The following is a 27,213-nucleotide window of genomic DNA, read 5'->3' as shown; positions in this document are numbered from 1 at the left end:
ACTTACCTTGTTGAAAAGCTAACCAAGCATTAAATAAAAATCTGAGTAACAATTCCTTTCTATTTTTTTTTTCAACATAGTAAGTGAGTTGGCAGTACCAGATGAGGAACAGAACAGAAATTGGTGACAAGACAAAGCCATTAAGTGACTGTGAACATGGTCTGATTGACAGAGATGATTCGAGCCTCTGAGACTTCCAAAAGGGGAGCCCTACACCATATATGTGCAACAGGCCTGCAGAGCAAGTCTTTGAACCTCTGCAGAAGAGAAACCTCTGAACAGAAAGAGCACAGTTCAGAAGAGGCTGAAGAGGTATATTTTAGCAATGCTACTTTAGAAAAATGAAGTAGCAAGAGAAAAACATAAACCTATTTACTGAGAAGAAATATAGGGGTTTAGATGAAGGATCATGTCCCCTCAATTCTCCTTTTTCCTAAAGCAGACAGAACTGTTGCTGCTTGTTTTTGAAGAACCCAATTATTTTCTCCATTTCCCCCTTCTTCCTTCTGTGTCATGTTCCTGATAATTGCTTCCTGTATTTTCACATGAATAGGAGTCTATGAAGAAGTAAAAACCTTAAGACCTATCATGCTCCTTCTTCTTCCCAAAAGAATGGATTCTTCTGCTCTGCCTTTGAAAGAAGAAGTGAAAAAGCCAAAGCAGAAGCAGAGAGGTAAAAAAAGAATGTGGAGATTCCTTGGGTAATGTAGCATTCATGGGCAATTGTAAGGTCCTTACTGAGTTGTCGCTGGCTGAACAGTGCAGTGTCTAATGCCTGGATTAAAGTCTCTCCTTTGTTCTACATAATTCAAAGGTCTCAAGCTAAGAAAAAAACCCTACCTATATTTAATGAAAGGAAATTATTTAAATAATTCCAAGAGAGAGAACCTTGGATTTAGATTAGACTGAAAATTAAGAAGAATTGATTTTTATTTAGCTTGTATTTTCTGAGCTGTCCATTTACCACAATAAATACAACAGCAATTTTGAAGCCCCTACTTATCCTACTTTTGAATTTTTCAGGTGAAAAGCACTGGGCCTGTTACTGCTCTGGTTAGTGTTCTGAAGCCTTTTGCTCAGTTTGATGTTTCTGCATTATTCTACTTGGTGAAAGAAAATTATTGGAAAGTAAAAAAGTTTATTAGAAAAATACTTATTTTTTAATATAGGGTTTCTTAAAGTTACTGATTACTGTGGGGTTTATCTAAAAAATGGATGGAAAGTAGTATATTTCAGTTAAGGAGCCTTGTTGGATAATCAAGAAAAGGAAAAATTCCACAAGCAGAAATGTGTAGCTTTTAATTTTCTTTCATCTATGCCATCTTTTTCGCTAACATAGATTAATCTGTCGTTCCTAGGTTCACTGCATCTCTCACACTGATCCTCCTGCCCCTTTCTCTTCCACATCTATGCCAGCCATCCTTATGAGAGGACAAACAACCTTGAGACAGGTGCCTCTCTCACCACAGGTATGCACATAGTCAGAAGCAAGAACAGACAATGTAAAAAGTTGGGTGTTGGGCAGAGCTCCCAGATGAGAGACTCTCTCCATGTCAATAGCAGAATTTGTTCTTCAGTGACTATAATTTTAGTCATCTATATTAAAACACATATAAAAATTACAAGAAACTCTAGTGGTCATTTTTATATAAAAGGATAAATAAAGCCTTTTATTAACACCTTTTGCAGCAACAAAAGTGACACAGTCCACATCTTTTTCATTAAACACAGCAAAATCTATGGTCACGTTTTACATCACTTTGAGGCACAAAGCAAAATACTTCTTTTCTTAAGGTCAAGGTATGATTTGCATTAAAAAAAGGAGAAAAAACAATCCTCAAGTTGTATATTGCGGTAGCAGGGTTTCCAATCACTAGCACAATACAATGAACAGACCAAGAATCCAGAATGGATTATTACATACAATAATATTAATTTGATTGAATTAAGAAATGGATCATTGTCGTCATTTTAGAGTATTAAGAAGTGGTCTGGTGTTGCTAATTTCAGTTGGTTCAGTTTGGTTCAATCCCAACAACCCCAAGTATATACAACAAGCTAAATGTAGTTTAATATATCATCTAGAAGATTATGCACTTCATAATGCATTGCACTTATTGCTTGGTACACTAATGTTGCAGTCACTGTTGAGTTATGCTAAAAAGACAAGCGTGATGCTTGTTGGCTTCTTTCAACCCAACACTAGTTATTTACCACTTTGGTTTATTGTGAGTTTTTATGTTACTCATATTCAGTGTCCATTATTATTAGGTTTGATTGAAAGACAAATACATCTTTTATTTCAGGGTTTTCTAAAATAACAATATTTTCTATAATTACAGTATCTTCAATAAACATATCTATGTGTACAACTGTGGCACAATGTGTAAAAATATGAAAGCTCTTAAGGGAAGAATAAAGGTTAAATTATTCTCTGTTTCTTCTATAGGTTTCAAAATATCCTGCAACACAAATGCATCCTTTTTCATAGGGCTATTTGCTCACAGTAAGCTTCTCTTTGGAATTTTGTAAAAGACTATATTTTTTTCTATGTTATATTGGGGTATTTTTTCTTTTTCTAAAGACACCAGTACAAATTCAGAATACACTGCAAAGAATAGAATAATAAAGCTTGGTTTTTGATAAAGGGATTTGCCAGGCTGCCTGAAAAGTCAGACTCAATATTTTATATTGTTTTTATATTAGTTGATATATGCAGGGAAGAACATGACAATGTCTATAATTTCATGAGATTCTGTAAAGGATAGAAATAAGAATTTGTGCCCAAACATTCAGTATAAAACTCCTAAATAATTCCTTTATTTATCACAGAGTAGCCTGCAGCATATAATCACAATAAACATACAATATGCCCTATTTGTTCTTTAGGCTTGATACAATTACCGTTAAGGGAATTGGATCAATCCTTGTAAATGCCTAGGACTCAACCCTTCTTCTTTAAGAAAGTCCTTGTCCTAGACTAAATACACAACTCCTACATTGCACTGAGTAAATGTGTGTCTTTAACACAACCTCAATACAGTGTAACAAATATATAAGTGCATTTTTAATGATCAAGTAATTTTGGCTTTCTAAAAAGAGCATTAGATGTGCCAACTTGGTTTCTTAGTTGTGCTTTAATCTGTAATTATGAGTTTTAGCTCTTGTATACTGTAAAGTATCTACTTGCCTCTATAGTTTTGACCAGTAAACCCTTAAAACTCTAATGTTTATAGAACAAATATAACCTAATGAAAGTGATAACATCACAACTCATACAGATTGCACTTTGATGTATTTTTTACAGTAAGACCTTCCTGTTTGATATGTGTTTACATGTTTATACCACATTTTATTTCTGTGTGCAAACAATCACAATGAATTTAATCACAAACACTGCAAAATATACCAAATATTTAGGTTTGTTATGAATAATCTCTTTCCTTATAGTTGTATGAGTCTTGTACTTCCTCTTGTACAAATTCCTCTTTTTTCTCCCAGCCATTAGGCCAGCCACCATTGACCTGGGTTGTAGCACCATAAGACTTGGTGGTACCATAATTTACATAATTCTGAGTAATGTCCCCTGTCTCCTCAGCAAGTTCATCTTCATGAATAAAGCCACATTTCTCTTCACTTGTCTGTTCAGGGTCTGCCCAGGGCTGTTTCTCTCCTGAAGCAAATATGCCATAGAAGATCACACCTCCGTAATGAACTAAAGCAGCAATGAGGAAGACATACTGCCATTCTTCACGTGTCTGTAAAGAAGAAATTTGCTAAATCAGAGTAGCACACACATTTACTGAATTCTTCTGAGTTGCAAGATTTAAATTAGGGATTGAGGTTGTGATAGCACAGTTAAAACATTCAAGTGTCCATTTCAGAAATATTTATATCCATCTTTCTTTGAAAAATTTATCAGCCCACAAAAGCATCAACCTAATGAGCATATAGTGAAGCATGCCTCAAGTTTGCATCCCTGGATTAAAGTCCCAGACTCCAGTATGGATATCCTGGCAAATTGTTTTATAGAAAGGACTTTTTCTTGAAATCAGTTGTATCAAACTGGAAGATTTGAAAATAGTATTTCCATTTACCTTGTTCTTTGTCATTGCTCCAACAATTATAGGGCAAACCATTCCAGACAAGGTCCCGACTCCATTAGAAATCCCCATTAAAATGCTAGCATACCTTGGGGCAATGTCTAAATGGTTGACATTGAATCCTGCAATAGAAAGGTCAGTGAGCTTTCACACCAAGAGCAGAGCAGTACTTCAGCTGAAAAGAGTGACATGACATTTTTACTATAACATGTTTGGGCTGCTTAGTTGCATTTCTTTATCCCTAAAAGACTTAAAATGCTTCAATATTCCTAGAGAGACTCTGGGTTTTCAATTCCTTTTAAGAAAATATTTTAAAGGGATACCAGGTTAATTTTCTCCCAAAACTGCAGTTTAAGAAAATCCCAAAACCTCCCAGCAGTGTCTGTGTGGAGTAGAGAACCCAGAAGATATTTAGGCAGGGAAATAATTTGTATTTCATAGTCCCTTCCATGACCATTTCATGCTGTAAATAACATGTCTTTTCTTCTTCCAGTATGTAACATGTTCTTTTCCTATTGCCCACATTTTTCTTTTTGTCACACAGACCAGCAGAAGGGAGCTCTTTTCTATTCTTCAGTGTTAAATTGGAGGAAAAAAACAGTATCTGTAAGTGAATTACTAATTAATTTTGAAAGATATTTAGTAATTCTCTTGCATTTTCAGCAGCACAATTCTGTTGAAAATGTATGCGGTAACTATTTAAATAATCTAAAGAGACAGAACTAATTGTTCCCAAAATAAGTATTTAAATAAGTGTAAACAGAAACCAAACTTTGGATACAGATAGTATAATGGGAAAGGGCAGGCAGTATGATATGGTCATCTTGGGGAAAGTGCAAGACACTTCCCAAATTGTACAAAACAAGAATGATACCTTGCAGAATACATGAGACTAAGGACAGATTTGATTAGAGGAGATTTTAGATATTTGGCACTAAATGAAAGAGAGCCTGTCTGAGACATAAGGAACCAGCATGGGAGAGGATACTAAAATCACAGTTGGAAAACAAGGAGAGGCCAGGTGACCTGTGTTTGGAATGGGGAAAGGCAAAGGCAAAGGGTTGATGAATCAGCAGGAAAGGGGAATAGCTGAAATTTAATTCAGAAAAGAAATTCTAGTAATTAGGCCCCAAAATAATATAATACTAACAGGCCCCAAATTAATAAAATAATACAATATTAACAAAGCAATAACCAGTACACAGTGGAAAAAAAAAAAATAAAATACTTCTACTTAAACAAAGACGTGTAAATTTAGGTATCATTATGTAATACCAGTCAATTTATCTTCTAAATTTGATTTCAAGAAAAATCTGTAGTGTACATTAGCATCTTAATGAGAAAATACCCTAATTTGCTGCAATGAACATGGAAAAGATTGAATTATTTTAACAGGAATAATCTAGTACAAAAGCTGTAATACCAAATTATACATTGTGCATTATACATTGTACATTCCTTTATTATGATCATAGATAATGTCCTTTGGGAATTCCAAAGTGAGTGGGCTTTTTAATATTATCCATGAATAAAAGCAAAGATAGATGTTTTGTCTCTTAAAGATAAAAGAGTTTAGTGTTAATAGTAATATAATCTTACCAGATATGGCAAATCCACTAAAGCCTACAGCAAGCACTAAGAATGAAATAGCCACTCCTTTGCTGTGTGAATATCCCACCACCAGAAGAAGAGTTGCTTCCATACCAAAACCTGGTGAAATAATAAATAAAACCAGGCATCAAATTAAATTCCCTCTCAAATACTGCAGGCCTTAGGATGCCATGAAATTTCATAGGAACACAAATAAAATATTACCTCAGAGAGGAATACAATCAGGTATTTCTTTCATCTCTAGAAAAACACATGTTCTTCCTTTCTCAAATAATACTTATTTTACTCTTTATATGCTAATTTATTGCCACTTTCTGTCATTTGTAAGATTAAAAGAAATATTTATGATGTGGTTAGGTCATTCCAGTCAACTCTCATGGGTAACCTGCTTGTGAATTTTCCAACCCTTACCACAGCTAATGTGGCTTTAACACACCTCAGAAGTCGAGGATGTAATTTCAGGTAGTTGTCTGGGCTCTCTTAGTGCAGAAGGTGTTTAAATGAGGAGCTAAAACTGAGTAAGTAGCTAAGAGTAGGCAAATTCCCCTCCAAAACCTCATCTATTTCTCTAATAGTCTAAATGGTTTTCCAAAAACCAATTAATTATATGGAAATGGCGAATGAGAGCACCTGTGTATTCTTTTATTTAGTAACTACATCTGCATTGCATAAAAAATGCAGAAAGTATTGTCTCCTAAGAACATACAACTGTGCAGTTTGTTTCTTTATTCTATACAGAACACAATATGAACACCAAATCCCTTCAAGAGACTTTTAAATAAAATAGAAAGACTTACCTCCACAGTTCATTATCTTTCTCACATTAGTCGTTGACACAATCTGCCTGCTTCTTAAAAAGTCAGCAATTTGTCCCCCAATAGGAACAATAATTGTCATCACTAAATGCGGCACAGCAGATAAGATACCCACCTAAAATTAAAATTAGAATTAGTGAAGTATAAACCATAAGAAAATTTTGATTCTTCATTTTCTGAAGCATTCAGCAGCTAATTATTTCTTTTCAGTGTCACACTCTGTGTTAAAACTTAAAGTCTTGGGTTATGAAATGACCCATCCCTATATCACATTTTGCAACCGTCTTTTCTCCTTTCTAAATGAGAAAGGGGGAGCAGTTCTCACCACATTAAAGGTGCATATATAAAGGTGACAAATTTTACTATCCTTCCTACAACAAGATGGCCCTGCTTTTTGAAAGGCACCTGGAAAAATCCATTTGTCAATGCTTTCTATAAGCTTTGGTGGGATTCTGCAACCCCTGGGGCATCACGGACAGAGTGTAACGGGTCTGCTGACACCTTTCTAATGCCAAGCATGATCTGGTTTTGAGCACTTAACTTGCAATGTAGCCCCAAGTAAATCATCACTAAATCTCACCCTGCCTCCACCTTTCCCTGTCCCATCCTTTGTCATAGTTGTTACTTCACTTATACATGCTGGTCAAGGAAACAGGAACTGGGATGACTAATATTTAAGATGTAAATCCATGATAAAGATGTGTAACACTTTTCTTTCCTATTCTTAATAAATACTACAAATATAGCTCTGATATTGACCTAGTTAAGGTAAAAGCTTCACATTCTTTTTACATACCTTGCTTATTTCAAATCCAAACACTTCCTCAAAATAAGCAGGCTGACTAATTAGCAGCAAGTAAAAAGTCCAGCTTCTACAGAAGTTTGCAACTATTATTGCATAGACTGGCATAGATGTAAAAAATTTTCTCCACGGTGTTTTGTATTTCTGAAACATAGAAAGGAGATCCAGTTACCATGTTGGTAATTATCAACTATCCATCTTCCCTTTCCTTACCCCTTTTTTTAGCTATGGTCCAACAAGCACATATATACACAGCATATAAATTTTACTACAAAATGCACAAATGGAGAAACTCAGTGATACTTAATTGTATCACAACACTCATGTACAAGTGCTTTTATCTCAGTCATATAAATATGTACATAGACATAAGACCAAAATAATAATAATGTCTTTAAAAGACATTGTTGATGTATGTAACAAAACAGATTTGACACTAACTATATTATTTCCTTCGGATTTACTGCAAACAGGTATTTTAGCATTTAAATATTAACTGCAGTATTCTACCATTTTTTTTTTTAATCAAGTCTCAGCTGAAACTGCTTGGTCAATATATTTTTTGTTTGTTTTATTGCATTTTTAAAATAAATTGCTGAAAGAAAAAAAGAAAGACAGATGGACAACCCTGCTGAGTCCCAGCACCTGTCCACAAGCCACCCATCTGTGTTGATCCAAACACAGGATCCATATCCAGATAAGTACTTGAAAATCACTTCAACAAGAATTCAGGCTGGATTCAGTCTACTATTTGTTTGAATACTGGAAATTTTTAAAAAAACCCAGCCCATAGATAGATATGTGCAACACCTTGTATACCTATTAAATTACACTTAAGTGAGAGGTAAGGATTAAGTGACTTAATTAATGAGAAGCCAGCCGGAAAATCTAACTTGATGGTATGGGAAGAATTTCAGCTTAAATATTTTAGAAGCATTGAACTATTGATACAAGATAATCACTTTGAAAAAATAATGTTTAATTAAAAAGCCACAATAAAAAATAGACAGAAATTGTACAGTCCAAATTAGAATTGTTTGGACATTCTTCAAAGTAACTCATTTCACATCAGATTTTAAAAACCATGAACCCTACTGAATGCTGCTGAGTATCATCTGAGACAGGCTCTCAATAACACCTAAAAATTTCAGCTATCAAAAAATAACTCTGTAATATTTTCAGTTCCTTATTTAATATTAAGCAAAGTTTTTACTAAGTCAAAATTGTTAGTTCCTGAGTTCAATCAGGAACCAGTGTTCTGACCAAGCAGAAAACATAATGAGGGTCTACTGGGAATGGATGGTGTAAAAATTTAAGCAGATGAAGTGAGACTTAATTTTTTTTATTTTCCTGAGTGAGTGAGGAAACACGGCAATAGTTTTTTAAAGCTTTTCAGCAGTTACAGAAATAAGATGATTATTAGTTAGCACAATTGGAGTGTTAAATAGCTGGAAAATTCAGAGTTCATACATGGCTTTTAGGTCATACATGATTCTTGAGAACCAAACCAGTACAGAACTAAGATTATGAGAGGCTTGATAACATGTCTCCAGCAAAATGACTGCAATAATGGGAATTGTTCATATGCATCTCAAACACACTCTATTGCAACTTGCAGTCTTTCTGGTAGACGAAACATAAAAAAAATAAGGATGGGCATTTTCTGATGTTCTGGGGACCTCAAGAGACGCTGAGTAGGGCTTTTCCTGCAGTTTGCTTTTAGGAAGAGAAAAACCTTCCAGAAATTACGATATAGGAAGGAAACTGACTTTTTCAGCTCAAGATATAAGAAAAGTCTAAATAAATTTGCAGTTTCAAATGTAGCTGTACCTCTGTTTTATAATTTGAAGTAGACAAAGAGGCATAAATCCAATGAGTCATCTGCTAGAAGAACAGGAACCCATGTTCTCTTAATGCAAAAGCAGTATCCACCCAGAAATCCACCAGCAGATTTAAGATCTTCCCATCCCCCAGGAGCACATTTGTTCAGATTGTTCAAAATACACTTTTAGATCTTAAGGAGAGTGTTTGATTTTTTTGTTGTTGTCTTGTTTTGGTTGCTGGGAGGTTTCTTTTTCTTACTATCTCATTGGAAACCAGTGTGTGGGTAATATTCTTACTTCCATTGCACCTAGGAGGTTGGCACTCTCTCCAATGCTTTCTTCTATGTATCTCCTTTCTTCATCTGTAATTGTAGGATGCTTTGCAGGACTCTCATATGAAACCAAAAGCCAAAACATGTACCAGACTATACCAAAGCTCCCTTTGGAATGGAAAGAAAGACTTTAAAAAGAAATGCACAATAAAGCAGAAAACAAGGAAGAAAAATCTGTGAACAATTACAACAAATTTAAATGACAATTGTTGTCAGTGCTTCTTTACTGAGTTCTCTCAATAGAGATAATTCTCCAACAGAGAGTTTGGTCCTGTGAATAATACTTGTGCAAAATACATGCAGAACTATAGCACAGTGGAATAGTCTTTGCTTTGTTTACAAAATTTTTTCACCGTAAGTGAATATTCACTGATCTTAACATCAATTTGTACAATGCAATGCAATGAAACAGATTCCATTTCATTTCACCAAACTGTAAATGAAGGCCCATTCAGCTTTAAGATGCTGCTGTTTGATTACTGCACTAAATTTTTTACCTGCAGAATAGAAGACTGGCAATTTTTTCAACATAGCAATGCACTTCCTGAGTAGTTTATTAAATTTCTAGAATGCTTCCACTTAATTCACATAAATGCAGAATGAATTCCCTTGGGATATTCTTTTCTGTCAGTGTAGGTTAACACAACTGGTGAGAATAAAGTTTAGTAGGTCTTCAGATAAAAATCAGGACAACTTATCCAGGGCAGGTACTCTAAATTTGCGGTTTTATTAGTCTGAGAGATGTTAATGTGACCAGAGATACTATAGATCTGTCCAGATGTTTGCACTGCTTGTGCTAAAGGTAATGAAGGTTTCAATGTGAGCGAGCTTTTCTTATTTTATTATGTTGCTTTCTTACATACTCTTCTCTTTAAATTCTGTTCTCTCATTGTTCTTTTTCTCTTGACTGTATTTTTAGATTAGAAGTCCTACTTCTCTGAGGTTTTTGTCCTCTTAACAGTAGCTTTTACATTTTTAGAAAGAGTAGAGGAAGGTCATACAATACTGGAATGAAATGAGCAGAAATGCATACCATATACATAGAACACAGAAGACCACCCAGTATATTGCACTAGAATCCCAGCTAAAGGCATTGCAATGACAGCTCCTGCATAGGAACCTACAAAACAAGACATGTAGATGAACATGGAGAAAAAAATCAGTTTCAAAACATTCATGCATTAAAAAATAGAAGGAAGACAAAAATACAAAGTTGCTTACCACAAAAGGAAGTGGTTGCTAACCTACTTCTTTCTAATGGGGGGGCCCACTTGCTCCAAATACCATGGCAGGCAGGGTAGGTGACCCCCTGGGGAATGAGTATGCCACAAGTTAGCTAAAGCTGGTCAGTCACTCAGTTAATTGTCTTTGCATGAATTTTTATTTTTAATTGCTATAAACAAGAGGTTGAGAATGCTTTGCCCCTTTATAGCAAAATCTGAGCACAGTCACAGAAAAACAGCAATATCTATTCAAGTTGAAATGAGTTTTGTATATCACTTCAAATCATTAGAGACATGTGAAACAAATATAAAACATGTTTCCTTTTGCTCCCCCTCCCACTTCCAGGAAAGAATTCCAAATAATTAAAGAGTATTAGTGCACAAGAACCAGAGTCAAAGGAAGGATGACAACACAGACCCTCTTTAGTCTTTCTAATGGAGGACCGATTTATCCAAACTTTTTTTTTTTTTTTACCTACCATTTAAAGAAAAATTTAGGAAATACAGATTAAAGTGTGACTGCTCTAAAACTAGAAAATAAGAGCTGTAACCGTTTAGAAATATACTCTTAAGAGAAGTTTTTCACACTGTCTTTAATGAACCTATTTGAGCATATAAAGTAAGTATTGGAATGATATTATTTGACTTGATTTTAAACCAGCTACCTTATAGGTCTCTCTTCAAAACCAGCCTTTAACTTAGCAATAGAAAAATTAAACCTGCAGTGTTGAAATTTTAAAAGATGTTATATGAAATGTGCAGTAATTCCTGATTAAGATGTACAAATGTACACAAATTTGTGATTAAAATTATGGTATATGCATATACACCATATATATATTTTATATACACCATATATATATTTTATATAGATTATATAGACTCACTTTTCTCCTAATCTGATGTTTTGTTTCCTCTGCAAAAATTAGAAAAATTAATAACTTTTTGCAATTACTGAGGGTTTCACAAATATTGAGAGGATGAGGTTAAGGGAAGGGAAGGGAAGGGAAGGGAAGGGAAGGGAAGGGAAGGGAAGGGAAGGGAAGGGAAGGGAAGGGAAGGGAAGGGAAGGGAAGGGAAGGGAAGGGAAGGGAAGGGAAGGGAAGGGAAGGGAAGGGAAGGGAAGGGAAGGGAAGGGAAGGGAAGGGAAGGGAAGGGAAGGGAAGGGAAGGGAAGGGAAGGGAAGGGAAGGGAAGGGAAGGGAAGGGAAGGGAAGGGAAGGGAAGGGAAGGGAAGGGAAGGGAAGGGAAGGGAAGGGAAGGGAAGGGAAGGGAAGGGAAGGGAAGGGAAGGGAAGGGAAGGGAAGGGAAGGGAAGGGAAGGGAAGGGAAGGGAAGGGAAGGGAAGGGAAGGGAAGGGAAGGGAAGGGAAGGGAAGGGAAGGGAAGGGAAGGGAAGGGAAGGGAAGGGAAGGGAAGGAAAGGAAAGGAAAGGAAAGGAAAGGAAAGGAAAGGAAAGGAAAGGAAAGGAAAGGAAAGGAAAGGAAAGGAAAGGAAAGGAAAGGAAAGGAAAGGAAAGGAAAGGAAAGGAAAGGAAAGGAAAGGAAAGGAAAGGAAAGGAAAGGAAAGGAAAGGAAAGGAAAGGAAAGGAAAGGAAAGGAAAGGAAAGGAAAGGAAAGGAAAGGAAAGGAAAGGGCTCATTTATTTTTTTTCCTCTTTTAGTTTATGGTAAATCTCTTATTTATTCCATGGCATGGTCAGAACTTCAAATATAACCTTAGGTTTTTGCTATATATTTATTCTATGATGATGACCAACAAGTGACTGTTGAGAATTAAACCAGTACAAGCCTTATGCAGTGTAGGAGTTTAGTGAAACATCAGTGCTGAATGCATATCTCACTGGCTTCTCATTTTGCCATGACATTTTATAGCTGAAGGAAAAGCAAATAGCTACAATTCATACATTGAAATCCTTTATACTCAAAATCAGTAATAAATTTAAAACCATTTCTATCTTCCTTCCAAAGCTCCAGTTCTGTTAAAGGCTAACAAACACCTATTGCATTTACTAGTTGTTTTAAATTTTCCATACCTCTACAAGGCCCTGCAAGATCCTAACGAAGATGACACATCCATAGTGCACCCTGGCTGCAGATGGTATTAGCATGTTGAGGGAAGATGTCAGCAGTATAGCAGCACCAAATACTCTGCAAAGGAGGCAAAAAGGGGAAAGTAAGTGACTTCAGTGCCCTCCCAAGTGACTTGGTCTACATATACTCATATATCAATATAAATGTTCCCTCCATGTTCTTTATATGGGGAATATACTGACTGAACTGGATAAGTGTCTACTTCCATCTAGTGTAATAATCTGTCTGGAAAGACCCAGACCAAACATGGATGTGTTTATCTATTCAGCATAATTTCCTAAGGAAATATGTCTTATGCAATCACAGGTATAGATTTTACTTCCCCTATAAACTCCCACTTTACTTTAATTTTCACACTAATTTCAACCAAATCTGATTGAATTCTCCATCCTCTGGAAACAAAATTAGAATTTGTCTCCAAAGGGTGTGCTAAAACAGATGGTCAGTAAAAGAGTTTCTCATGTGCTTTAATTGTAAGAAAGCAACACCATACATTTACTCCTTATAAAGCATAAGAGAATTCATTTTCATACAGGCCAAAAGCATCAGGAAGAATTTTAGAGCTGGGATTTTCTTAGACACAAGAGTTAATCAATCTGGAAACACATATCTGTAGAAACCAGATAATTCTTACTGCTGTTTTTTCAGAGGCTACTCACTGAAAATTGTTCATTTTGATTCCACAGCATCCTAGTTTGAAATAAAGCACATTACAAAGTCTAAATAAATGCATGAAGTGATGATTCATTTTCAATTACACGGATTTGACTGAATTTGTATTTGATTTGATTAATATCCACCTCTTGTAGGAGGAAACCTTTTCCCTAGCATTATTGTGCCTTTTTTTGTCTAAAGCTATATAATGCAAATGTAAATCTGATGACATATGACATCACAGTATCTGATGTGGAACTGATTTGACAGAAACCTTTGACCTTCACTTGTGTTCTTCAGAAACTGGTACAGTGCCATAAGTCATTGAGAAACAGACCTTGGGCTAAAGATGCAGAATGAAAATTCTCCTCAAAGACACAATATTCCACATTCTGTATTTAGAATCACAGTCTGAAACAAATCTTCAAATAGCAAACTGAGTATATGCCACTTTTATTTGACATGTATTAAAGGGCATGGTAAGGAATCTTCGCTAAAGAGCCCTAAATCTTGTCTCCTCATTGTGCTCCCTTTGATCTCTATCTCAAGTTAAACAACATTTAGCTGTCTGTACAGTATATTTCTGACTTTGCTTGTCAGCATGTTCAATACATTTGCTGGGACTGACTGGGCATGTGATTGTGTTGCACTGTGAGGACTATTTTGGCCTAAATTATCTTCTACTCTTGATTTCTTAATGTGTAATTTTCTACTCCAAAACTACATGCACTTCATTTCCTTACAATTTAATACCTCCTTACATAAATGCCAATGGTGTCTTGTCCTGTTAAAATCACATGAAGATAGAATATTAAAAAATGCCATCTCTTTACAAGGATGAAATTAAGAAAAATGTTGCAGTAGGTAACTGTTTCTTCAAGGAAATTTACTCTAGTTTTTAATCCTGTATCTGAAATCAGCTTCTGTTTGCACACAACTGAAAACTATGTTTCCCAGAATTGCCTATGTTCTCATATTTGCTGAAGAGAAGCGGTTTCCTTGAGTCTGTTCCTTCTAGAAGACAAAGGAAAATGTAACTGAAGGAATGTTCAGAGACGTGCTGCTTCCAGATTAAAATCTTGCCTGTATTTAGACACACAAGTACTGGTGAATATTCAGTTACCTCAGGGTGTAGACAATTAAAAAATTCCGCAGCGTCACTTGTGAGTCAATTCTCTCTCTGAACTATGCTTTATAAGAATGATTTCCTCTCTCTCTCCCTAAATATCTAAGGATTTAAAAGTAGAATAAGTTAGAGTTAAATTATGATTCTTGCAAGAAATGGCTTTTTTTATGATTTTTGTGAGTCCCTATTAGAAGTGATGTCATGCATGGGTATTTTAGTCCATTTCCTCTATAACTCTTAATCAAGAGCAAATAAATCTTTCTATATTTGCTTTGCAACTCTCAGCACACAATCATAAATATCATAAGCATTTCTCCTTTGGGCTCTTTAATCTTCTTACGTTTATTTTCATAAATACTAAATTCTACCTAACAAAATATTGTGATATAGTGCTGTTTTTTGTAAAACCTTACTGTTTTATTGCTTTAAATATCTCACTTAACATTATTTAGTATTATTTAGGTCAAGTAAAAATGATTTTGAACTACAGTCAATCAAAATATATTTGAATGCAGCTCACATTTGAATATATTGAGTCGGGAAACGGAACATTCTGATTGTTCCTAGGGCATTTCTAAACTATTTTGCTGACTTACATATCAAACCCTCAAATTGTGTAATCCTTTTTTTTTTTTTGCTTACATTTTTTTTCTGTCTATTAAGCTAGTGATTTATGATCCTTTAATTTAATTTCTGCACCTTGCTCAATTTTTCTACAACTCTAACTCCAGACATGGGTTAGAAAGCTTAGATTTCTTATGTTGTCATGGCAAATTAAATTTGTGCGTGCTTCCATTGTCATATGCACTGATGGTTAATTTCATTCTCAGACAGATATAGCTCCCTCACAGTTTCCAGCTTCTTTAGGAGTGTTCGTTCCTCTCCACACCCCACTGCATTTTTGTGCAAGTACCAGTTTGCCCTCTTGATATTCTGATGTCACATTGAATGGAGAGCTGTGGCCCTTATTGGACACACATATTTACAGCTGCTACACCATGTTGTACCTCTCTTCAGCTGTGTTTCCACAGCTGGGCTCTGGAGTGAGCCAAGCCTTGCTGAGCTCAGCCTTGGAAATCCATGTGGCTGCACTTTCATTCAGACGTATCCTTGAAAATCCATTTCATTCTGGGCACACTCCAAACCCCATGAAAGGTTTTAATGCCATGGCACAAAGTAAGAGCTTTAGCAGATTGAAGGCAAACTCTGGGAAAACTGTGTGATATCACAGAGATAAAGCAGGCAAGACCAATGACACTGCCATAATTCTTGGCCCTTGCATTAGGATGGAATTAAAATGTCAAGACATATCTTCAGCAGCCCCTAGCCTTGCAAAAAAAATTCCTTTCTGACTCAAAAACAGCAACTGTGCAACTATATCTGGAAGAAAACAACCATATACAGAAGAAGACAATAAATACAGTAGTAGTATGTCAAGGAGAGGGGAAAAACTCCAATAAATTCTGGTCCTCATAAGTGATCAGAAGAAGTCCTGAAACAAAAAATTAGACTCAGTCCCAAAAATCAGAATCTAATATTGATCTTTGGTGTTTTGTTGACACTGGCCTCAAAGGTCATGAACTGTGACTTTAACCCTCCTGTAATATAAGTAGTAATAATAGCAAAATCATATTTGAATGTGAGACATTTGGGATGGGAGAAGAGAAAGAAAATTACTTTGACAGCTCAGGAGAAGTGCTTAGAATGGAATGAGGTTGCAGGGGGAATTAATCTTTTTGGGTTCCAAGTCAATTGGCTCATTTTTCTCTTTTAAGCAACAGAAAACTAAATGTATTTATAGGTTTCTAATCTCTGCATCTGTGCAGCAGCACTATTGTCATCTACCTTTGTCAGGCAATTCCCATTACATGAGCATTTTGCAGCGTGCTACAGATATTGTTACGCAGCTGGAAGCAGCATTAGCTCAAAAAGTGAGCTGAGCACAGTGCACTTCAAGTGCTGAGTGCCAGACGGATGGATGGCATATCGAGTTACATATATCTGATATCTGATATCTGAAAGTAAGGCGACCTTGTTAGAGGCATCCTTTTATCCCAGTGACTGGGAATGAAAATTTCTGCAAAGGTTTCATAAAACTAAAGACCCTTTTAGATGTGTATGTGGTGGAATTAATTCCTCATCTGAGCCTCCTGTATTTTTATGTATGTCAATTTTTAATATGTTTGATAAATTCCAGAATTATCGATGTCTCAATTCTCTGAATAAGCAAAGTCACCTTGAGAAAATGAAACTTTTACACATTGAATGAGTCTTTTCTAAAGCATATAAAGTACCTTAGCTAAATTCGTCCTTTAAAAAAAGATTGAAAAGTAACTGTATATTTAAAACCGATTTTAAAATATTTATTTAAAAAAGAAAATGCTGTCATTTTAAGATGTGTAAATATATGCTGCATCAGTGAATTATTAATGTAATTTCATTAAAATTCAAAATAATTAAAGAACAGTAAGTCTTATAACTACAAAACACTATTGCATGTATTTAAACAGATTTGCATTGAAAAATACAAAAGTATAGAAAGCATTTAACGGCTTCCATAGAAAATTAATTCAGGTCTGTAACTGAATACCTCTGAGTACCAGAATATGTATCACATAATGTGACTTTTTAGACTATTCTGTCAGCTCAAGTTTTCTAAAATGTATTCTTTTACTTTGATTCTACCTTCTGTCTTTCATCTACAACACACCTTCTCCTGCAAAGGGCAGCAACAGGACATGGACTTGCTTATGTTGTATTTTCATACAATCCAAATAATATTTTTTCTGAGAGGAACTGCAAGGCTCAATGCTGTATTAAATGCTTCATTTTTTCCAGTAAAACACAATGTCTAGAAAGAAGCAAGACAGGAGCTAACTGGAATGTCTGTGAGCTTATAGTAGCTTTTCAGAACCTTTTCTTCTGTAAATGTTGCTGGCAATGACAGCTGGTGATCAACTTCTTAACTTAGATTTTTCTTTGAGTATATAGAAATTTCAGGGGTTAACTGACACTTAACATTTCCCTCCTTACAAAGCATATCTCCATCTATATCAGATGTGATGAGGGCCTTCTAAGACTTTGATACAGAACACGTGCATTTTGATGACTGAATTTGCTATGGTTTGATTTGCCAGGTTGGAAGATAAAACAATCCCAAAATATTCATGAGACTTTAGCAAAACAGAGGATATAAGCGACTGGATCAAGCACTGATGTGAAGTGTCATGCAAAGATTATGCTGATGTGTATCAGCAAGCCAGAAGAAGAAGTCATTTACATTTCTGCCTTCTTCAAACCCCACTGATGCCACTGACTCATACCAAGACCACATTTCAGGCTGCGCCTTCCATTGCTTGTTTGCAGACCTGTTTCTTGATATGTCAAAGTGTATTTTATAAAAACTTTGGCACTGTTGGATGACAGCATCATTGGAATGCATGCTAAATGTAAAAGAATCCTGGGTCATTAAATTCAAATTGTTGTTCTTACCAGCAAGTGCATTACATTATCCTTTCATAAACAAATCAGTTTCCCTCTGAGAAGTTACAAGCATTTGCCTCACTTAGTAGTTTTTCCTTTCCAACTTTTTACTTCATATATCCAGTATATGTCTTCTACCCATGTTGGCTTTTTTAATGGTTTTAATCTCTTCAGTTTCCACAACCTCAATCCTATTTCCTTTCTTTAGCATCACTAAGCAAATCAGATCCTCTACACCTTGTCTTGCTTTTTTTCTTCATTCATTTGCTCACTCTACCAATCCTCTCTCTCTTTCCTGTCTGAATTCAGCTGGGGAATCTCTCAACCTGTGGTTTTGTTTTACAACTCATATCTATATATGTCTAGATAAAGCTCTGACTCATGCCTTCTAGCTCATTAGCTTTGGGACAGCTTGCTCTTTAAATATGTAATCTGCTAAATAATATTTCAAACCAGGACTGTTTCATTCAAATCACCTTAGCAACATGCAGGGCTTAGCCTGTGGTTCAACTGTCTCTGCAGATTTAGAGATATATAACACATTTATCAAAGGAATCATCTATAGGTTTAATTTTAAAATGCTTTGTGGAGTTGTTTGGGAGGATAACTACTATGTGTTGGACTCAGAAGCTGGACATCTGCACTGCTTTTTGGAGTGTTTTCTGATTTATGGGGCACATGTTACAGCTGATTATATCAGGATTGCTCAGAGCAAAGGCAGATTCCTTCAGAGCAAAATGACAGTGACATTAGTGTTTTTATGCAACCAACTTAGATAACATTTTGTTGCATCAATTCTGGTGTACAAAATGTTTTGGACTGCAGTAACAAAGCAAGTAGGGGTGATTAAGGATACCTGTTGCATAGAGTGTGTGCAATTAAGGCTCAGAAGCACTCCTGGGTTTTATTTCAGAGACAGTTTTATTTATTAGATACCACTGTTAATACAGTAAGGATTTGTGGAAACTCAGGACTAGAAGAGAACTGGGGGCAAAGTTATTTGACAGCATTGACATATCTAGATGATATAATCCTAATAAATAAGAAGTTTCTTTATCAACTTGTTCTGAAAGGGGTGTCATGACATAGGGGTCCTAATTGGATGATCTTTAAGGTCTCTTCCAACCCAAATCATTGTAGGATTTTCTGAAAGTATCTGGTGTAATTTTATGAAAACTGTATAGTGGATTTTATACAGATAAGGATTTCAAAGTATTTTCATTAATAGAGGATGGAATACAAAAAATAAGTTCAAATTTCAAATATAACCCTACTCCTGTAGTTATAGATCAACAAGGAGGGCTAAATTCTGAAAGTTTTAAATTTAGTCTTGAAAAAATTAGTCAAGGATAAATTTGGTTCTCTGTATTTTCTGTCTTGAGGATTACTTCCCCCTCGTATTTAATTAGTTTCAAAATTCCACATTTGTCAATGTAGTGTTATACAGCTGCTTCTCAATAACAGAGAAAATAACATTTTAGCCTATAACCGTCTTGCATGAGGTACCTTGAAAGGTAAAAGTTAAGCACTATTAATGATGGCTTACCTGCTTCTAATGTGCATAAACATACACAGTGCTCTTACTGACTATGAAAAGATTTTTTTGCTTGATAATAATGTGGGGTTTTTTCTTCTTTTTTTTTTTTTTTTTTTTGGCTGTTCCACATGCAATTTCAGCTGTTTTTTGTATTCATCTCCTTGACTGCAAACTGTGAGTAACCACTCATTTAGAAGACTTACACTACCTGTATTGATTTTTAAAAAAATATGTACCTATCATCTCACATCTTCATTTCCTTCGTAACCTAAATACTCCTGATAATATTTGTCTTAGTCTAGTTGTCTTTTTCAGTCTGTAATCACACTGATAACCCTTCTTGGGATGACTTTTATTTTTGTTTATGTATTTCAAATTAACTTAGTAGAACTGAAGCCATTATGGGCAGACACTGTTTAGCTATTCTGTGGCATATATAGTCATTCTGACTTATGTCTAGTACAGGCTAGTTTCTTGATAACTCTGTTGACCTCTCTACTGTAAACATATCCCTATGAAATGCTCACCCTGACAATTTATGTTTTCCTAAATGATAGACAGAATGTAGTGGGTTTTTTTTCTGAATTGGGCCTTTAATTTGCATAAAACAGCACAGGGCTAATAAAACTGGCATTGTGCCATGAATATTGGAGTGGTTGATGAACTCAGCCTCCCAAAAAAACAGAGAGAATAACCTACCTTTGCCATTAGAAATTAACACTTATTCCCAAGCATCAGTCCTAGGCTGAACATGCTTCATATGTGAATTGCTTAAAACCAAACCTCTTTAAAAACAGTCTGTGGCCAGAAACCATAGTATAACAGCTTTATTTAGCTTTCTTAAATCAAGATAAAACAGGTTATTTTCATTCATATGTGTATATGGGAGGAGGGGGATGTGTCTCTGTGCTCTTCATACTAAATCCTATTATAAGGCCTTCATGAAGCATTAATATGTAAAAGCCGACCTCCCACCATCTAATCTAGTATAATAAGGGCTTGGATACATTATTAATTTTTGTCACACATCTGAGGTCCCCTTTTATCAAGCAAAACCCCCACCTAAATCCCTTGTTGCATCATTAAATTGTGAAAACAGCTTCATCATTCATGACAGAAAGATGGAAGGACCCTGAACCATATGGCAGAGGGAGCAGCAGCACCAGCTACCAGTTTCCCCAGTCCCCTTCTTGGAAAGACTGGTACTTAAAAGAATCTGCAATGCAGTAGGGTGACAAAATCATCTTGGGGATTTTTGTGCAATATTGGCTTCTTTGCCTGGAAACAGATGAGCCCCACAGCAGTGCCAGGGATCAGAGACCAGCTCAATCTGCAGGATTTTGGACTGAATATGAAAGGTGGGGTTGGCAAGTGCAGCTCTGGGGGGGGGTTTCCCTCACAATGCAAGGTCATCTTAAGTCCTCAGAAGTTCAGAAGTTGGCACTTATTTAATCATCCACTAATCCCCTGCTCATGCTGTGAATTAATCATTGTTTGAGAATCAGAAAATACACAATATGCCTACCTGATAAAAGAATGGAACAATTTCTCTTTTTAAAATATAAAGGTGTGGACTTCTGGACATCTTTCTATTTGTATTTCTAAACCAATACTTTACCTTAAATTTTTATGCTTGTTGTCATTAAGGCTGAGTTAGAGAGATTCTGATTTCACTGACATGCTAATGACAGTTTCAGTGAAAACGTGGGATTCTGAGACAAGATGTACTGACTGTTGTCTGAAATATCATTCATTTTATTCATACAAATAATCCTATCAGATTACTTGCTGGGGAAAAGGATTTAGCCTTTAATAACAAGAAGAATGGCACTTGAGAAACACAGATTAATTTGAAGTGAAATGTTAATTTGTATAATTTCATTCAGATTAGAATGACAATGATTAAGAGTTCCGCATAGATGAGAGATAATTATGTAGAGAAATGTAGTATAGTCATGTAGTTACATTTTTCAATGTGAATAGTGCCAGGATTTGAGCTTTGACAGATAATAGGAAATATATGACATTGCCATAGGTGATTTTAATTATTAAAAAATTGGCATTCTATTCTGCCCTTTGGGTCTCTTTGTGTCAGAAGGTTCTAATGTTTGAGTATACACAAATGAGCTAAAATGGTTACTCAGTTTTGTTTTATAAAAAATAATCTGTGATTATTGCAGATTTACTTTTGAAAAAATGCTAGGCACATGCAGTCAAAACTGGCATTTCTATTTTAAATATATAACTGCATTGGGAATTGATTCTCTATTGCATAATCTAAAAATGCCCTATTAATTTCAAAGAATCTTTCCTGGTTTACAGTAAATTTTTAAACAGTTCACTTAGGAAATCAATGAGGAAATACTGTCACAGCATTTTACTACTGCTTTTGGTAGGGCAAGGGGTTTTGGTTTCCAGCATAAAGGATATTTAAAGGGTGCATCAGAAGTTTAAAATATAGTGATACTCAAATTATCTTGAGATGAAGTAATAAAACTGCGTACAGTTTCACACCTTTCCATACATGTGTGACAGCACAGCAGGTAGTTTATTCACAGACAGCTGCAGTAGCATAAATGTGAAATAGGCAATATTAATTGAATTAAATTATTAAATTTCTAGATTATAAACAAAACATGTACTTACTTATAGGACCATGTAGCCTGAAATTCACTATGGCAACAGCCCTTTACCCTTGTTTATCCCTTAGGTTTTGCTTAATTGTCCCTCTACTGCAAACATTTCACAACAGCTAAAATATAACTTCCATTATAGGAATTTAAAACCCAATGAAAAAGACTACAACGTAATTACTCTGATTGGACCAGTGGTGGGTAGTCATTATTGTTACTATTTAAGCTTTTTAACATTTGTATGGCTCTCAATACCTGATTCTTGTAATCTCTTTCCAGAGGACTAAAGCATACACTTATACCAAGCAATTTTTCCAAGCAATTATTATGCATACTTACAATCAGATTACCTCCTAGTAATCTTTTTATATACATGTATCCTGAATACATAGTTCTTGCTGTTTCTTTTACTAGGCTTCACTTTATACTGTTATTTTTGAAACAATTAAAGATCTCTAAAGCAATCTCTAATTTTTCAGCACTCATACTAATATGAATGTGTCCAAATTACCCACAAAAATCCAAGGTCAATGTCATTAACTTAAATACACTCATTGCACTAAATAAAGAAAAATAAACATTCTAGGATTACACTGATTACTTTAGTAGAGCGTCATGCTGGAAGCTTATGATGTAGTTCTAGTCCCACATGGCTTAAGATCCCACTCAGTGAGACTACTTTTTGGAATGGTCCTTCCCTCTCTAATGTTACCTTGCACTCAAGTGTCATATATTGAACAGAATTCAGTCAACCAAAAGTTTAACATATCATCTGATTGACTGGATCCTTTGGTACCCACAAGTTTATCAGCATTTATACATATTCCCCAAATGACTAATGGAGTGTGAAGACCACAGCAAGTATCAGCAGTATCATAATGGTATCTGAATCTTTGAAAGGGTCATAAACTCTAGCCAGATAATCATCAGTCTCCCAATGTGAAAAATATCCCTAGTCCAGTTACAGTTACTGACTTGGTTGTGGAAAACACAAAAAGAAAAGGAGGTGTTTCATCACACCACTTGGGGCAGATACTCCAAGAAACCTGGGTTCCCCACAGAATATATAAGGCACTGAGATGCCTGGAAATGATAAAATACACCTGAGTCATGAAGTGCTTCCACAGGAATAATACTTAAGTAGATAAAATACACCTACCTTAACTGGAGTAGTACTCAGTTATTGTCATAAATGCAAATGTTTGTGAAGAAAAATCTGATTTGACATGACAACTTCTGTGCTTCTACTACTGACTTTTCCTGGCAATGCCCCTGCCATTGTCTTGCAAATCGTTGTAGTTGCATCATTTTACATATGAATTGGTTCAAATGGCTTTTCTGATGTTGTTTGGGTGAATGAAGACCGCTTTTGATTTTCTGGGTCAGATTCTGCAGTCTTTACTCAACCAAAACTCCAATTAATGCTGAGTAGCTACAGACTGTGTAAAGATGCAAAAATTATTAAAGGAGGATGAAAAAGTAAATAATCCTTTAAATGGCCGTTAATGGCTATTTGAAAAAGTCTTTTATATTTCTGAACCATTATGAGAAAGATGGCACTTGTAAACAGAAAGACAATGGACATCGCAGTTCAAAAATTATGTGTTTTGATTTGTTTTTAAGGGTAGGATATTGGTGTTTTCTCAATTACAGAGTATCTCTCTGTTTGTAAACACTCGTTTCTACTGTAGAGCTGTCTAAAAGGTATTTATCCTGAGGAGACCATTTTTTGCTTTAGCCACACTCCCTCCCTCCTCTCAGTCTCAAGCACACATAAGCCATCTTGCTCATTAGGCTAAGCTTCTCTGCCCATCCAGGCCTACCTTTCATGTTGCCCACTCCTGAGAAGAGTTAAAGGTATATATGGCTGAGTTTAGTATCCATTTGTACTTAGTGCGGTACTGGTTTGAAGAGTGGCACTAGGACCTTTGCTGCTTCTGCAAACGATGGGCCTGTGGCATTAAGCAGGGATGTGAAAGCCTCATGTGTCTCGAATACTCAGTGGATCTAATTAACAGGTAGAATCGCACCCTGGGTGCTTGAAAAATTGCCAGACACCATAGAAACGAGTCCTTAAGTCCCCGGACCATCTGCACTTCCTTTTCATTGTGGAAGTCTCATTTAAGCATGTTTTTCGACCATTCTAAATTCATTTATGCTTTAATGAAAAATTCTTGCTCACGGTTTTCTTTTTCATTAAAACAAAAATAATAAAATTCTTTAATTCAGTCACAGGAAAAAAAAAATCTCTCAAGCTTTGATGAATTAATGGATCTTTGAATTTGCCTCTGAATACGTGTTGTTTGAATATCGTTGCCACGACCTCCCTTAAGTGACTGTCTAAAGAAAAAGGAAACCAACATGAGATATCCCCCGCAAAACCGGGGGATTGCTGGAAGGAGGGTGAGCAATACACCATCACAGCGGAGGTCCCGGATCGCATGCAAGAGGTCCTTCCCTTCCTAAGGCCGTGCCTTTGATCGGGGTTAAGTTGAGGGGTGCAGAGGAGCCCCGGCTGTCCCGAGCTCAGCCCCGCGCCTCTGCTCCGCAGCCCGGCCCCGCACGGGAGGGGTCCTTGGCGCTGTATAGGCGCTGTTACCTGTTCGCTGCCAGCCGGGATGAGATGTACCCTCCGGGGATCTGGGTGATTATGTATCCCCAGAAAAAAGAGCCGTGGATCATGCCAACTGTTTCAGGATCCCAATTAAACTTCGCTTTCTTCCAATGCAAGGGACCGGGACAGAAAGAGAGAAAGACAAGAGGAAGGCTATAATTGTACCACTTGAGAGCTTTCACCCGCAGTAGCTTCACCCGCAGAGCAATCGAAGGGGTCACGGCGCCGGGCTCTGCCCCAGCCCCCCGCGGCAAACACTCGGCTGCCCGCCAGATCAGCAAAACAAATCCAGCAACAGCAATGAAACCAGCACCGCCCGTGCCTCCCTGGGACAAGAGAGGGCCAGGGGTGCCCCGTGTACCCTGAGAGGCTCGACCGAGGCACGGATGTCCAGACAGGGCAGAGCCGTGCAGCGCTGGCACCTCCGTCTCACAGACACAGCCCTGCGCGGGCCGTGGGCGCACAGCCCGCACTCACCTCTCGCCTGTGCGGGTCGCAAGCCGTAAAGGGTTCGTCTGTGGATATGGGTGTTAAAGACTCATCTGCGTCTGTCACATCTTTATCACCACACTTTACCTCTCTTTAAAACGGCTCTTATCATTTAAGGCTTTTTGTCAAAGCAAATTCACCCTGGTGTTTTCAAACATTCCTGCAAAACCTCCCCGCCTCCTTTACGACGACCTGCACCCGCTAAGAGCCCCTTATTCGATGCCCCCTTCTCCCATGCCTACGTTTACTTTAGGAGATATCTGCGTTTTTCAAGGCTGTGTGGGAAAGACACGGCGGGGGGCGAATTGCCCGCACAATAACACCACAAAATGGGGATAGGAATTGAAATGCAAAAGTAGAAATAATCGGTAGAAATTGTTTCTGCATCAAGAACGGGATTTCCGTCCTTCGAAGGGCAGCGGTGGGGCCGGGCAGGGGGGAGGGACCGAGGAGCATCGGGGCTCAGGTGGGGGGAAATGCCGCGAAACCATCCAGAGCCCGTTCCACCTGTGTCGAGGTGTTTGACTGAGAGTTGTACTGGGGAGGTTGTGGGATTTACGAGGGAAAAGTTCCCACCTCTTTTATAATTTTTCCTCCTCGGTGTATGGTGCTGTTATTGACCATATCCACGATGGCCACTCCCAAGTTACACCGGATCCCGAAGGAAATGCAGAATCCCAGTCCACTCATGATGGCAATGATGTACCTCCGAGGCAGCCCGAAGCAGGTACAGTCGCACAACGGGGCTTTCTTTTCGGGGACTTCCATGGGCTTTCCATCTTCAGTCAGCTCGATGGTGTCCCCGGGCTTCTGCCTCTTCTCTAGGACTCTGCCCGACACAAGAAGAGAAAGTCAAGGCCTGGCCGCCTGAAGGCACAAAAATTTCGGGGGGCTGGAGGCTTAAATTCACCGCTCCCTTCGCTCATTTGGCTTGGAGATTGATTTGAGGATTTATTCCTTCCTTCCCATTCACCTTCAACTGTTCTTTAGCAATGACCTGTGAGAGTCACGATTAGTCATCCCCAGCTCCTCCCGCCACTTCTCCGCAGCAGCCCAGGGAGGAGCTCTAGCTGGGAATTGCTCATCTATCATTAAAGACTTCTGCTTAAATATGTAGGACACATCAAGAAGACATCCTCTGTAACCACTGCAGAGGCGCCATGTTGGGTAGCCCAAGAGGCGCAGAGACAGAAACAGGCTTCTGGAGGTTTTATTACCTCCTTGCTGTATTCGAAACACCAAGGGAGTGATCTTGGTGTGCACCTCGCTTCAGGTCTGGGAACTAAAGAAATGTTAAGAGAGAAAGACGGGAGGGAGGAGCGAGGAGGAGAGGGCGATATTGCTATTTATTTTAGATTTGCAAAATGGCTGTCACTTGCAGTGAAGGAAAACGTGACAGAGAACTGGCATCACTGGAGAAGGCTTTCCCAAAGGTCTCTGTGCTCAGCTGCACGTTGGGAGCGTCTGACCACTTAGCAGGTTTAACCTTCCCAGAGCAGCTTTAAGTACTATTTCCTTGCCCTCACTCCCTCGGTTTTATTTGAAAATCGTGTCTCCTAGAGAACAATCTGAAGGAATCTGAAGGGAAATTGTTGTTTGCAGCTATTTCTAATCAGCTGGAAAATACCACGAAAGGTGATTTAGAACATTCGAACATTCAGGTTTTTGTTTTTTTTTTTTTTTTGGTTTTTTTTTTTTTGGTTTTTTTTTTTTTTTTTAATATTTTTAAACGCTGTGTCGGTAGTAAGAAAAATCAGGTTTATAGAGCAATTGCCCCACACTGAATCCCTAAATCTTCTTCTGAAATCAATGAGATATTTAAAAACCAGAAAAGCTAACCAATTTTCTCGTCTTGAGAAGCAAATACGTGACCATTTGC

The 27,213-nt window shown here is 37.0% G+C and overlaps 1 protein-coding gene across 1 annotated transcript in view; it reads right to left on the bottom strand.

The window, feature by feature from the left end:
* Positions 1–1,638: 1,638 nt before the first annotated feature.
* SLC17A6 (solute carrier family 17 member 6) overlaps positions 1,639–27,213 on the bottom strand; it is a 28,037-nt gene continuing 2,462 nt past the window's right edge. The window contains exons 2-12 of the mRNA XM_068194191.1: positions 25,911–26,163; positions 24,831–24,949; positions 12,741–12,855; positions 10,708–10,795; positions 10,520–10,606; positions 9,452–9,594; positions 7,326–7,475; positions 6,512–6,644; positions 5,703–5,813; positions 4,098–4,225; positions 1,639–3,758 (exon numbers count right to left, since the gene is read on the bottom strand). Coding sequence (XP_068050292.1) covers positions 3,426–3,758; positions 4,098–4,225; positions 5,703–5,813; positions 6,512–6,644; positions 7,326–7,475; positions 9,452–9,594; positions 10,520–10,606; positions 10,708–10,795; positions 12,741–12,855; positions 24,831–24,949; positions 25,911–26,163 — 1,660 coding nt within the window. The 3' untranslated portion in view covers positions 1,639–3,425. The remainder of the gene's footprint in view (positions 3,759–4,097; positions 4,226–5,702; positions 5,814–6,511; positions 6,645–7,325; positions 7,476–9,451; positions 9,595–10,519; positions 10,607–10,707; positions 10,796–12,740; positions 12,856–24,830; positions 24,950–25,910; positions 26,164–27,213) is intronic.

This window comes from Anomalospiza imberbis, chromosome 6, assembly GCF_031753505.1.
Source record: "Anomalospiza imberbis isolate Cuckoo-Finch-1a 21T00152 chromosome 6, ASM3175350v1, whole genome shotgun sequence".
Classification (NCBI taxonomy): Eukaryota; Metazoa; Chordata; class Aves; order Passeriformes; family Viduidae; genus Anomalospiza; species Anomalospiza imberbis.
Note: the sequence above shows the minus strand (reverse complement) of the source record. Positions and strands in the feature narration are given on the sequence as shown.